This window comes from Pungitius pungitius, chromosome 3 (assembly GCF_949316345.1).
Source record: "Pungitius pungitius chromosome 3, fPunPun2.1, whole genome shotgun sequence".
Taxonomy (NCBI): domain Eukaryota; kingdom Metazoa; phylum Chordata; class Actinopteri; order Perciformes; family Gasterosteidae; genus Pungitius; species Pungitius pungitius.
This window is the reverse complement of record NC_084902.1, coordinates 695,686-709,976: the sequence shown is the minus strand read 5'-3', so window position 1 is coordinate 709,976 and position 14,291 is coordinate 695,686. Positions and strand designations below refer to the sequence as shown.

General features: G+C 47.6%; 1 protein-coding gene across 1 annotated transcript; it reads left to right on the top strand.

Annotated features, from left to right (window-relative positions):
- The first annotated feature begins 12 nt into the window (after positions 1-12).
- On the top strand, positions 13-13,015 carry gmnc (geminin coiled-coil domain containing). The gene is made up of 5 exons (XM_037487630.2): positions 13-67; positions 725-868; positions 10,133-10,215; positions 10,578-10,691; positions 10,901-13,015. Exons 2-5 carry the CDS (start codon positions 793-795, stop codon positions 11,834-11,836), a joined length of 1,209 nt encoding a protein of 402 aa, XP_037343527.2. The 5' UTR covers positions 13-67; positions 725-792; the 3' UTR covers positions 11,837-13,015.
- The last annotated feature ends 1,276 nt before the right edge of the window (positions 13,016-14,291 follow it).

Sequence of the window (14,291 nt, the reverse complement as noted above, 5' to 3'; positions counted from 1 at the left end):
CTCGCGCAAAACACGCAGCGACATGCGCAGAATAAAAACACCTCAGCAGCACTTCAGCACGCGCTCGGTAAGTTCACCTGAGTTTATAAAAGATGCAGATGATAAATGATTCATATTTATATCTGGCATTTATTGATTGATATTTGGTGTTTATTGATTGATATTTGGTGTTTATTGATTGATATTTGGTGTTTAATGATTCATATTTGATTTTTATAGATTTATATCTGGTATTTATTGATGAATATTTGGTGTTTAATGGTTGAAATTTGGTATTTAATAGGTCAATAGATTAAAAACAAATAACTAATTAATCCTATATTTTAAAATGCATTAATGGCAATTAAAGTTGTTTTTTTCGACAAAAAATGTGATGTCAACAAAGCTGCGTTAATCTCACTAACACGTTAACTTTGACAGTCCTCAGTTTTAGTGATTGATACTTAGTGAAGTTTATTTTCCAGTGTGTCCTGGTCTGGAATAATGTCTCTTTCCAAAACATCACTGTGTCATCAGCACAGAACGTAATTGTTGTTTTTATTATTTCAATGTGAGAGGACTTATGTTGATCCTCACCATAACAACACATGCTGAGCGCACACACACACACACGCACACACACACACACACACACACACACACACACACACACACACACACACACACACACACACACACACACACACACACTCTCTGCCTTAACTCACACACACTCTCTATGTAGGGAATCCCTCCTCCTCCTCCTCCTCTTCATCATCCTAGGACCTTGGCCCTGACACTTTTGACGTTACCATGGAAACTCGGGCCTCCTTTTGGGCCTGTGACCTTAGTGACCTCAGTGACCTTGGAGAAAGGTCGTCTGTTTGTGGTGAGTGAGACAACAGGCATCACACAAGTACAGCATGAAGAGTCGCCGTTCTTAAACTGCTAGTAAACAGTAAAGCTCCTTCAAGTCGAGGTATTTGAGTGAAGATCAAGTACTTTGTTAAGTTAACTGTAAAGCCACAGTGTGATATTCTGTGAAGGCCTGTTCTCATGTCTGAGACCAGGGGGACACACCTCTCAGCAGCTGTTAGCTTAGCATAAGGAAACAAAGAGAAACGTTTATTTGTTTAAACCTTACTACGTTGTTTAATTCGTTGCCAGGACTCGTCTCCATGGCTACCATGAAGAGTAGAAGGTGTATTCTTGCTCTTCTATACTCGTACAAATCACACAAACAAGGTATATTCGGTCAATTCACCAGCTGCCTGCATCTTTGGAGAAGGCTAAGGCTTCCTGGCTTTATGCTAAGCTAACCGTCTCTTGGCTCTAGCTTCAGAATAGAGGATAATTGAATAAAGAGACAACGCTGTTGTTATAATACACTCTCAGAAAGGATGTGTTAAAATCATACACACTTCTTGTGTTAGTACAAATTCAACACATGTTGTGTTGAATTATCCATTTTTGTGTTAAAATTATACAAATATTTCACCGGAGTCACTAACACATCATGTGTTAAATAATTGTTCAATTGAGTTGCACACTGCGCTCCAACTGCCTTGCGTCGTCATCTAAATAAACACTACACACTCCAGTCCAACGGGTGGCGGTAATGCGGCTATAAGTCAACTGCCGCTCATTTCTAAAGAAGACGTACGCTCGTTCCTTTGGCTCTGAGCTGCTGAGGCAAGGAAAAACGAAGACAGGTAACGGTAAGTTAGTTATCAATACGATTAAAGCTGTTGAAATGTAGAGAGAATTTTCGAAAATGGAAAACGGTAATGACTCGACAAGTAATGTTACTAACGTTAGTAACGTCACTATCTTGTTAAAGCTATCTCCGTATTGACGTTCGTTACTAGCGAACGTTAGCTAGTGTCCTATGCGTTTGTTATCTTTGAAATGTGGACTGAGCTGAAGTTATATTATTATATGGGTCTACATCTTGTCTGATGCAGTCAAAGTTAGCGTGATAGATGCTGTTGCGGGTCAAAGTCGGCTCGACCGCCAGCCCTGATTCTTTTCAAAGTAAATTTGACATCGAGCTAACGTTAAGTGCTGCTAATGCTAACCCAATAATAGATTGAGTAACTGAATATATGTCGGCGACATTACTAAACGGTTGACTTAACAAAAGCAATGTTTGTGGCAGATTGCTATATATATATTCATGTATATACTGTTATGCGGGTTAGTGTTATGTTTTCAAAATAATTAACGTTAGCAGTAAAGTGCTAAAGGCGGGAAAATGAATATTTGCATAGCTAACGTTAGTTGGGCCGTTGGGCCAACGGTGGGGGAGGGTAAAAAAAGCATTAAAAATCTTTAATTTCCAATCCTAAATGAATTGTGAAATCTCTCATAAATGCAATGCATGTGTTCTCTATAAAAGCCTTGTATAGTTTTCTATTTTTTCAGGCCTTAATTCTAAATTTTCTCATTTTATATCATTGCTGTATTATCTGCTACTTTCCAGTTGGATGCGAGTTTGGAAAAATGTTCCCCGGGAAGGAAGACCTCTTCCTTCGGAAATGGGAAGGACATATTGTTCCAAAACTACTGAAAGTGGCTACACTTGAAAATTACCTGCATGTCTTGCCAGCTGGTGAGGAGATTGATGGTAAGTTATGTTCCATGCATATTTTATCATAACAGTGTCTATGGGATATCCGGGGGGCTTCTTTGTAACCTTAGTATTTTAAATAAAATCTGAATCAGTCTTTTTCAAGTGTCATTTAAATGTGTTTAAAGGTCTGATTCCCCTACAACAAAAGTGGTTCCTCTTTTTCTATTGTGATCATTTTGTGGACAACTTAGTGTCTGAGATGGCATCAGTAATCATATATAGTATATCCCATTTGTTTTTTTTTGTTCTGCTTAGAGTTACTTTGCTTCAGAGCCCTTCAGATGCTCACACTGCCTCATACCGCGTCCAGGAGGGCTAAAGGATGGGCCAAATGCAGTGTGAAATCGGCTCTTTCATACATCTTGCACATAAAACCGGTAAGAAAAGCAGCTTTGGTCCTATACGGTTATCTTTTTATCCCATCTCAAGTATCAACACGTGCTAATTCATCTTTTACATTGACTAATGGGTTATGTTCACTATATGCTTAGGTATGGAAAATCACATGTTTGATTATCCTGTTAATTATACTGGACTACATGGTAAGGGGATGTAAGCTACAGTATCACAAGTTTAGCATTGTGATTCTCACATATATTCAAAATTCTGTGTAAAACATCACTTCATTATATATTTTGTTTTATACACAGACATTTGTGTACTATGATATAAGAAACTCACTATTTGACATACTTGTGCTTTCCCAGACTGGAACAAGCATCCCAAGCCTTCTAGAGAGATCTCCTGAGGAAGCAGTGGGAGTCCACCAGCCCAAGCTTCCGTATTTTGGGCACCCCAGAACTGCAGCTCTGTATGTGATCATTGCAAAGAATGACAATGTTGCCATCCCCCTTCAAGACGAAGGTTTGACATCCATTGACATGTTGTACAAACTTTTCTGGGTTTGCAACATGGTATATCCTGCCCAACTCGAATCAGTCTATAGTTTCTTTGAATATGTTTATGACATGCCCATCTCATGTGGGAAGAGATCAAAAGTTGTGGAGCTTATTGCAAAGCTCCAGGCAGTGTTGTAAGATGCACCACCATGTACAGTTATCCCAAATGCAAGAAATCCATTTCAAAACAAGTAAGGACACTAATTAGACATCTTAGGCAAGTTCATGCAATTTCAGATGGACAGGATTATACAATTGTATGTAGTCAAAACCAGTGTCAAAGAACTTACCATAACTTTAATTCTTACGCCAAACATCTCAACAGGGAACACACTCAGGTTGCAAACCCAGTACATTCGGAACAAATGGTAAATTTTGGTTATTTGTCGGAGGATGTTTCTTGCTCTAATGCTATGGACAATCCAGAAACAGATTTGGAAGCTTCAATAGATTGTCATGTTTCAGACCATCGTGAGACTGCAGCTTCATTTCTTGCCAAAATGTACTGTGCATCAAATTCCACCCTAACTGATGTGCAAAAAAGCATTGCTTGCACCAAAGAGCTACTGGACAAGACATTGGATGATTTAAAGGATAAAACTGCATCTGTAATTGATAGTTACTCTTTATCAAATGATGATGCTGTCAAATCTTTAATGCAAGATTTTGAAAATGCACGAAACATGTTTTCAGAGGTGGATACTCCCTACAAAATGTGCAAATATTTTTCTGAAAAAAACTCCCTTGTGAAGCCCACGGAAATTTTCTTAGGGTACAGAGGTGACACGGCAAGAAAGCAGGGGAAATTGACACAAGTACTGGCTGCAGACACGTGCCAGTATATCTCCATTATTGACACCATAAAGTTTCTCTTTAAAAGTGAAAAGATGCAGAGACTCTCTCAGCAATCTAAAAAAAGTGTTGATGGTAAAATGCACGATTATTGTGATGGCACACAGTTTGCACATCATGCATTATACAATACTTATCCTAATGCCCTACAAATCCAACTTTATTTTGATGACTTGGAAACGACTAATCCTTTAGGTTCAAAAACCAAAGTTCACAAAATGGGAGCAGTTTACTTTTGCTTGAGAAACTTGCCTGTACAATTCAACTCATCTCTTGCAAACATTCACCTTTGTCTACTCTTCAATGCTATAGACCGAGAGGTATATGGCTTTGGCAAAATACTAGAGCCTTTGTTGGATGACATTCGATTTCTTGAAACAGAAGGGATAGAGGTTGAAGTTGTGGGTAAAAGTTCTAGGCTTCGTGGTACTATCTGCCTCTTGACTGCAGATAATCTTGCTTGCCATTCACTTGGAGGGTTTTTAGAAAGCTTTTCGGCCAACAAATTTTGCCATTTCTGTCTTACCAACAAAGAAGCTTCCCAGAATGTGTTTGATGATGATCACCAGGAGTTTCGTAACAAAGTAAACTATAGAGACCATGTAATGATGAACAATCCAACTTTAACTGGAATCAAAGAGGATTCCTGTTTAAACTCGCTCAACTACTTTCATGTGACCGAAAACATTTGTGTAGACATAATGCACGATCTTTTGGAGGGTGTGGCTTTAGTTGAAGTTAAATTGATGTTAAAATATTTCATCTATTGTGAAAAGCTTTTCACCTTAGAGCAATTCAATGACAGACTGTTAAGCTTTGATTACGGTTTTGCAAATGAGAAAAACAAACCCAGTGTCATTCTTAATTTAAGAACATCAGAGAATCCCATTAAACAAACCGCTAGTCAGATGTGGTGCCTCTTACTATTTTTACCCTTTCTAATAGGAGACTTTATAAGTGAACATAATCAACATTGGAAATTGTTCCTTCTCCTCAGAGAAATTTGTAGCATTGCATTTGCTCCTGTTGTTAGCAAGGGACTTTCTGTCTTTTTAAAGCAATTGGTTATAGATCACCATAATTTGTTTAAGAGTCTTTATCCTGACAGGCCACTCATCCCAAAACATCATTTTATGACTCACTATTGGCGAATGATGATCAAGTTCGGCCCACTTTTAAAGTTATGGTGTATGAGATTTGAAAGTAAGCATGGTCCACTGAAAAGGCATGCCCATGTTGTGTGTAATTTCATAAATATTTCAAAGACTTTGGCTTATAAGACTCAAGTTCAAAGTATGTTCAATTGGAAGTACAATGATCCACTAACAAAGATAATTACCGTCCCAAACGCTTTTCCAGTCATGGCTGGATCTTTGGAAAAAAGTGATTTGTTCATTGAAAATTTGAAAGAACTGGGATATGATGTCAGTGCTTGCAGCACAATTCATGTGGCTACCTCTGTCAGTGTGCATGGTCAGATGTATAGAACAGGTTGTGTAGTTGCTCTAAACTGTGACTACAGAGGCGAGCGCCTGTTTGGAGAGATTGTACACCTGGTTCCCAATTGTGAAAAAGAAAGGGTATGTCACGGGGTTCGGGCTGGAGCAGGTTGCAGAAGGCAGGCAGGCAGGCAAGACTCAAACGCAGAGTTTTCAGAAGGTGATCTTTATTCACCACAGAACCAAACAGAAGCCAAAAACGTGCACCAACGAGGACTGACATGGACAATGACGCGACAAAGGACAACTGGCACACAGGGCTTAAATACACAAGGGAGGTGCAGGTGATTGGACACAGGTGGAATCAATCACGCAATCACAAGACAAGGCAGGAAGTGAAGTTATCCCAGGACCACAAGAGACATGAAACTTCAAACTAAAACAGGAAGCGAAGCCAAACCGTGACAGAACCCCCCCCTCAAGGACCGAATTCCAGACGGTCCTAAAGGGGAGCAGAACCGGAAAAAATCAGACAAGGGGAGGGAGGGTGGGGACCCGACGATCCTGGACCGCGCGGGGAACTCCGGGTGATGGCGGCCATGTGTCGGGTCCTTCGGGGGGCCGGCCGGGCCTCAGGGTCTCGGGGGTTCTGGCGGGGCGGCGGCCGGGCCTCAGGGTCTCGGGGGGTCTGCCGGGTCGGCGGCCGGGCCTCAGGGTCTCGGGGGGTCTGCCGGGTCGGCGGCCGGGCCTCCGGGTCTCGGGGGGTCTGCCGGGTCGGCGGCCGGGCCTCCGGGTCTCGGGGGGTCTGCCGGGTCGGCGGCCGGGCCTCTGGGTCTCGGGGGGTCTGCCGGGTCGGCGGCCGTGCGTCGTGGCGGGGGGCGCCGAGCAGTGCGGCTCCGGCGTCGTCGTGGCGGTGGGCGCCGAGCAGTGCGGCTCCGGCGTCGTCGTGGCGGGGGGCGCCGAGCAGTGCGGCTGCGGCGTCGTCGTGGCGGGGGGCGCCGAGCTGTGCGGCTGCGGCGTCGTCGTGGCGGGGGGCGCCGAGCAGTGCGGCTGCGGCGTCGTCGTGGCGGGGGGCGCCGAGCTGTGCGGCTGCGGCGTCGTCGTGGAGGGGGGCGCCGAGCAGCGCGGCTCCGGCGTCGTCGTGGCGGGGGGCGCCGAGCAGTGCGGCTGCGGTGGCCCAACCCCTGACCCCACCCCCCCCTCAAGGGCCGGATCCCAGACGGCCCCCAGGGGTGGGGGGGAGAGGACCAAGGGATGGGAGGGAGGGGGCACGATCAGGGGCCGTGGGGACGGGCCAGGAGACTGGACTCTGGGGGCCGGAACGGGCGGAGGCTGGACTCTGGGGGCCGGAACGGGCGGAGGCTGGACTCTGGGGGCCGGAACGGGCGGAGGCTGGACTCTGGGGGCCGGAACGGGCGGAGGCTGGACTCTGGGGGCCGGAACGGGCGGAGGCTGGACTCTGGGGGCCGGAACGGGCGGAGGCTGGACTCTGGGGGCCGGAACGGGCGGAGGCTGGACTCTGGGGGCCGGAACGGGCGGAGGCTGGACTCTGGGGGCCGGAACGGGCGGAGGCTGGACTCTGGGGGCCGGAACGGGCGGAGGCTGGACTCTGGGGGCCGGAACGGGCGGAGGCTGGACTCTGGGGGCCGGAACGGGCGGAGGCTGGACTCTGGGGGCCGGAACGGGCGGAGGCTGGACTCTGGGGGCCGGAACGGGCGGAGGCTGGACTCTGGGGGCCGGAACGGGCGGAGGCTGGACTCTGGGGGCCGGAACGGGCGGAGGCTGGACTCTGGGGGCCGGAACGGGCGGAGGCTGGACTCTGGGGGCCGGAACGGGCGGAGGCTGGACTCTGGGGGGCCGGAACGGGCGGAGGCTGGACTCTGGGGGGCCGGAACGGGCGGAGGCTGGACTCTGGGGGGCCGGAACGGGCGGAGGCTGGACTCTGGGGGGCCGGAACGGGCGGAGGCTGGACTCTGGGGGGCCGGAACGGGCGGAGGCTGGACTCTGGGGGGCCGGAACGGGCGGAGGCTGGACTCTGGGGGGCCGGAACGGGCGGAGGCTGGACTCTGGGGGGCCGGAACGGGCGGAGGCTGGACTCTGGGGGCCGGTACGGGCGCTGACGGGCGTCTCGGCGCAGGAACGGGCGGTGACGGGCGTCTCGGCGCAGGAACGGGCGCTGACGGGCGTCTCGGCGCAGGAACGGGCGCTGACGGGCGTCTCGGCGCAGGAACGGGCGCTGACGGGCGTCTCGGCGCAGGAACGGGCGCAGGAACGGGCGCTGACGGGCGTCTCGGCGCAGGAACGGGCGCAGGAACGGGCGCTGACGGGCGTCTCGGCGCAGGAACGGGCGCTGACGGGCGTCTCGGCGCAGGAACGGGCGCTGACGGGCGTCTCGGCGCAGGAACGGGCTGGGGCGAGCGTCTTTGGGCCGGCTCAGGAGCCGGGGCTGGAGGGGTTCGTCTCCTCCTCCTCCTCGGGCTCTTCCTCGGGTTGAGGATGTCCCGTAGCTCGAGGCACGCCTTTTGATAGCTTCTGGGCCCGAAAACAAAGTTTGTCTTCCGCTGCCAAAATGGACTTCTCACGTCCAAGTAGTCGGGGCCCAGATCGCTCCAAGACTCTGCTGAGTCCTTCTTTGGTCGCGTCATTCTGTCACGGGGTTCGGGCTGGAGCAGGTTGCAGAAGGCAGGCAGGCAGGCAGGACTCAAACGCAGAGTTTTCAGAAGGTGATCTTTATTCACCACAGAACCAAACAGAAGCCAAAAACGTGCACCAACGAGGACTGACATGGACAATGACGCGACAAAGGACAACTGGCACACAGGGCTTAAATACACAAGGGAGGTGCAGGTGATTGGACACAGGTGGAATCAATCACGCAATCACAAGACAAGGCAGGAAGTGAAGTTATCCCAGGACCACAAGAGACATGAAACTTCAAACTAAAACAGGAAGCGAAGCCAAACCGTGACAGGGTACTCATTTTCCTCAGAATTTTAACTGTGAAATACTTTGATGATCACTTGTATGCATATGTTGTGGAGCGGAATGATGATTATGAAATGATCAGTCTAAAGGATATAGCAGACATCAGGCCATTAGACTTGCTGTCATCTTTCAGTGGAAACCAACTCCATGTGAATCCTAGATACAAATTGATTGTTTAAATGTGCATTACCTAAGTGCAAGACATATACCAAAACCTACAACTTGTAACACAAAAATGCATGCAGCTGTTCAGTGATCCTGCAGATTTATGACAGTGTAGCCTGATCTTCCCTGCTTTGGATTCAGAATTCAGATATTCAGAAGTAGCTCATTTGGGTTCAGTTTCTGTGACATGATGGAATTTTTTGTTCAGTTAGATTTTTTTTACATTATATGTTATTTATTTTTATGTATTAACTGCATTTTGTATATAAAATGTTTGTTTACAGTGGTCATTTGTGCTAAACAAATCTGAACATCCGTCAAATGTTTAAATATGAAATTATGGAAATAAAATAATTGTGACCTAAATTTCTTGTTTTCTTTGTGTTTTAAAGCATATTCACCAAGGAAGAATTTCATTTTAAGGATCCAGTATTAATGGTATTTTAGCACATTTTGTGTTAATTTAGCACATTCTTTGTGTTATTTTAACACATTGTTATGTTGAAATATAGAACACACAACATGTGTTAATTAGGCTTACACACTGCCTGTGTTAAAAGCTACACATGATGTGTTGTCCTTAACTAGACACACGGATGTGTTAAAAATTAACACATGATATGTTAGTTTTAACACATCTGTTTTGAGAGTGTATGTGAACATTTAGCATTATTTAAATGGCACATCCAGCAGAGAGAGACCCGTTTATCAAACCGCAGCGTTCCCTGTGAATTCTGGGTAACCAAACGCTGAGGCAGCTTCCTCCTCCACAGCCGCTTCGATTCATACATCACTCTGCTCAGAGGTTCAGTTCATCAAGTGGCTCTGAGACGAGAGGCTGTGTCTCCTGCAGTTTATCAGCTGACGTCTAGTTACGTTGAAAAGGAAGAAGATACGAGGACATATGCACATGCTGAGGTACTCGTACTTCACTTGAATATTTCTGCTTGGTTCTACTTTGCATCATTTTGCAATTAAAGTTTTTGATCCTCAATAAAACATCAAATATGATTCTGAGCAGGATTAAAACACACTATAATTACAATAAATGACACAAAAATGACAAAGTCATTAATGAAGTACTTAGCGCTGCTCTCTCTCTCTTTCTCTATGTCTCTCTCTCTATGTCTCTCTATGTCTCTCTCTATGTCTGTCTCTATGTCTGTCTCTATGTCCCTCAGAGTCTCCGTGTGTCTTTCCCAGCTCCTCTGCTGGTCTCATGTGGACTCAGCAGATCTCTCCTCACCTCCAGAGAAACAAACAGGTACAAATATCTACATAACATCACAACTATTGAGCTATAACTGGTTTATTATCCACGTCAGGAAGAGTTCACGGAGCCAAGAAGTCACTCGTCCTACATTCTCCACTTGCTCCTCAGTGTTACCCTGAAAGCTTGGTCCTACAAACAGCTGATCGCCTGTGATGATATACAAATATATACAAATAAAGCTAAAAACAACCAATAGAATGTGGATACGTTGATGAATGTACTGCAGCTATAAGACTTTAATAACAACCACAATAAATCCACCGGTAATTATACAAAGCCACATTTATTTAAATATCAGTGTCTTTTCTTTCGGATCTGAATACGACTTTAAAGCATTTTGAACCTTCTTCCAGCTTCAGGACACTTTGCTGCAGAGAGAAGAGGAGCTGGTCCGACTGCAGGACGAGAACAACCAACTTAGAGAGTTCCTCGCCTCCTCCTTTGTGAACCTGGAGAGAAAGGCCAAGGTTGGTTCACTTTAATAAAGACCAGGTCAGGTTGAGCTCAGCCTCCACAGACGCTGGATCCTACAACTCTCATCTTCTAGAGATCCTCACAGCCTTTTGTTAACCTCAGCGCCTCTGAGTATCAAAACCAGGCCGGCAGGTCTCATGTTGTTCGAACATTATCAGAGAACCAGAAGAACAATCCATCTCGCTCTCCTTGTTCCTCCTAGAAACTCCCCACCGACGGAAGGAGGCTGAAGAGAAGCCTCGCGTACAGTGATGACGGATCGTTGCACGACCTCGTTCCCCATCTCCAGACCTCCCAACGGGTCAGCAAGAGAGTCTGCAGGAACCTCACCGCTGAGTTCTGCTCCTCCTCCTCTGACACCTCCACCTGCTCACAGCCGAACCTGGACCTCTGGGTCCTGCGAACGCTGGGACTGAAGGACCGGGACACCATTGACACCTCCAGCGGGTCCTCCGCCCCGCCTGGATTCGGCCTCTGCGGCTTACGCAGTACTTACCACGCTGCCGAGTCCCCGTCCTCCGACTACACCCTCAGATCAGTCTCCACGGCTACGCCGTCCTCCGTCCACGTTGGCGGCCGCTCACCGTCCCGACAAACCGATCACATGTGCAGCGCCGCTGGACGCCGCGAGGCACAGCGCGGGGATCCGGCCAGGTCACCTCAGACCTGCTCAACAGCCCCGGGTCAACGCGCCGGGATCGGGTTCTACGGGACATCAACCGCCCTCCGGTCTTCATCGACGGCGGAACAACCGCCCAACACCCAGACCCGGTTCACCACAGCCTCGAGTCAGGTCCAATCTCTGGAGAGAGACCCAACAGGACCACCGGCCTACCGGTCTCCGTCATCACGGGACTCAATCCAGTCCGGTCCGCCTTTCTCCTGCGTCTCGTCCTCAAGTCCCGGAGTGAACTGGCTCTGGATGTCCGGCGGCGGCGGCGTGGGGGGGGCAACAGTTCCTTTGGTGGGATCTCTGCCTCCAGCGACACCTTGCTGTCGCAAGGACTTGGCGTTCAGTATGTCCCTCAGTCCGTCCAGCAGCGTCAAGACCATCAGCTTCACTCACGGACAAGCTTTTGTCCGGAAGGACACGGAGGGACGGTGCAACTTCACCTGGGTGCCCACGCAGAGAGTGTAGGAACATCAGGGAAGATCCAGATTTCAAAAGGCCAGAGCTTCAGGACGGTGAGTCGTGGCTTTGCTTCTGGATTTAACACAAGAACATGCAAGTAGCCAAAAGAAGACAACACTCTTCCTTCAAAGACCATGATATTTGTGACTGTGATGGTGAGACTTGTTCCTTGTCAAACTCGATGGTCCTGACTCCAGCAAGGATCTCCTCCAGATACCTTACTTTACTTAGGAGATGAACAGAGAGTCTAGCATCCACCATTAGAAGATGTCTCCATGCTGAGGTTCATACTTAGTTTGACTGTGAAACTGCCACTAAAAATGTCATTGTTATATTTCAAATACAATACAACAAACAGGAAGTATCACAAAGTGATGACTGCCTCTGAACAAAACCCGACTGCACTAATCTGCAGGTTATCAATAATCAACCCGATAACTACGGATGATGTGTTACTTCAAAGTGAAGACCGCCAGCCTGCCACTGATTGGTCGGAGGCTTGGGTGGTCCAGAAAGACGCCTCATGGGAACGCTGATGATGACGTGGTTTTCACACCACCAGAGGACCTAGAACTGAGAGAAGCCGACTTCCTGGAGATCAGCTCCTGTCGGTATCACCTACGCGGTGCTGGAAGGCCTGTGAGATGATGATCGTGTGAATTTATATCAAGTGCCTTACTGTGGATGAGTACATTTGATACAGAATATTACAAGTTGTGTCTGTATGTACATGCTACATCTTGAAGGGATGTTCAAACATCGAAAGGTGCCAATGTTGAAAGTTTCTTTACTAAATATATCTGCCATTAAAGTCCATCAGCTGATCTTTAAATCCCTCCAACAGGATGTTAGTGTGCCGTCATGGTTTTATATGTTTAGAGAAAGTGTAACTGACGACTAAAAGAAGGAAAGGTGATTCACAGACATTTTGAGTCGTCTCTGTTTGGCCTCATGCAGTCAAATGGATTTAACTTATTTTAGTATTTATAAAGATAAAAAACATGAAAATGTGTCAGCCCCCCGATGACTTTGCTAACCCCCCCCCCCCCCCAAGCTTTAAACTTTCCTCTTTGGTGCCTCTTATAGTTGGTGCTGGCTCAGGTTAGTCTGGACCAGCCTTAGTTAAGCTGCTGTAGGTCTGGACTGCAGGAGGACTTCTTAGGACACACCGAGCTCCTCTCTCACTGTCACCTTCTACAACAATCCACGTCTCATTAATGCACATCACTAATTCACTTCAACTGGTCAATAGATTAAACAACATTAACTAATCGATCATTAATCACGATTATTCGTGTATATCTGATGTGGGTTCTATCTGATGGTGGTTCTACCAGATGGAGGTTCTATCTGATGATGGTTCTACCTGATGGAGGTTCTACCTGATGATGGTTCTACCAGATGGCGGTTGTATCTGATGGAGGTTGTATCTGATGGAGGTTGTAACTGATGGAGGTTGTATCTGATGGAGGTTGTATCTGATGGCGGTTGTATCTGATGGAGGTTGTATCTGATGGAGGTTGTATCTGATGGAGGTTGTATCTGATGGCGGTTGTATCTGATGGAGGTTGTATCTGATGGAGGTTGTATCTGATGGAGGTTGTATCTGATGGAGGTTGTATCTGATGGAGGTTGTATCTGATGGCGGTTGTATCTGATGGAGGTTGTATCTGATGGAGGTTGTATCTGATGGAGGTTGTATCTGATGGAGGTTGTATCTGCAGTGGTCCTGCCGTACACATGACATCATCTGTCCATCCTGACAGAGGGATCATCCTCTGTCTGAGGTATCTTCCCTTTTCCCTCACCGAGGGGTTTTGTGATTCTGGGCTTTACAAAATAAAATTAATTGAAGTGAAATTTCTGGAAAAATAAACTAAAATAAATAATTGTCCTGCTCTCTTCCTCCTGTGGGGGGGCCCATGTTGGGAACCGGTGGACCGACACGCTGCCACATTTAGAGCATTAGAAGAAGAGACGTTGTGTTCATGGCCCCTCCAGGTCTTTAGCTCAGTCACCAGTTAAACCTGTTTGACCTTCCTCTTCCTCCTCCTCCTCCTCCACCTCATCAGCTCCTTCTCAGAAACAAAGGGCCAGTGGCTCCCTGGAGAGCTCCCCCCCACGACCACAACAGGTAAAGGTGGGGGGTGTCATCTGCATGGTCCGGCTCTAATGACAAGGTGAGACCGGCCGCAGATGTCCGACAGCTTGGAGGCTGTTGGGCTCTTTCAGGAGGCCTGGCAGGAATGTGAATGGAGGGCCGGTGCGGATCACAGGGAGACGGGTCATTAAAGAGGCCGGCCGGGCTGAAACCCGACCCCCGCCCCTCGGACCATTGGGGGGGGGGGGGGTCGCCACCACGCACTCGCGGAAACCCGACAGCTTGGCTCGCCTAAAAAGGAGGAGGCGGCTTCTCCCACAGAGAAACTCTGCTTTACCTGCAGTCACAGAAATATTTATA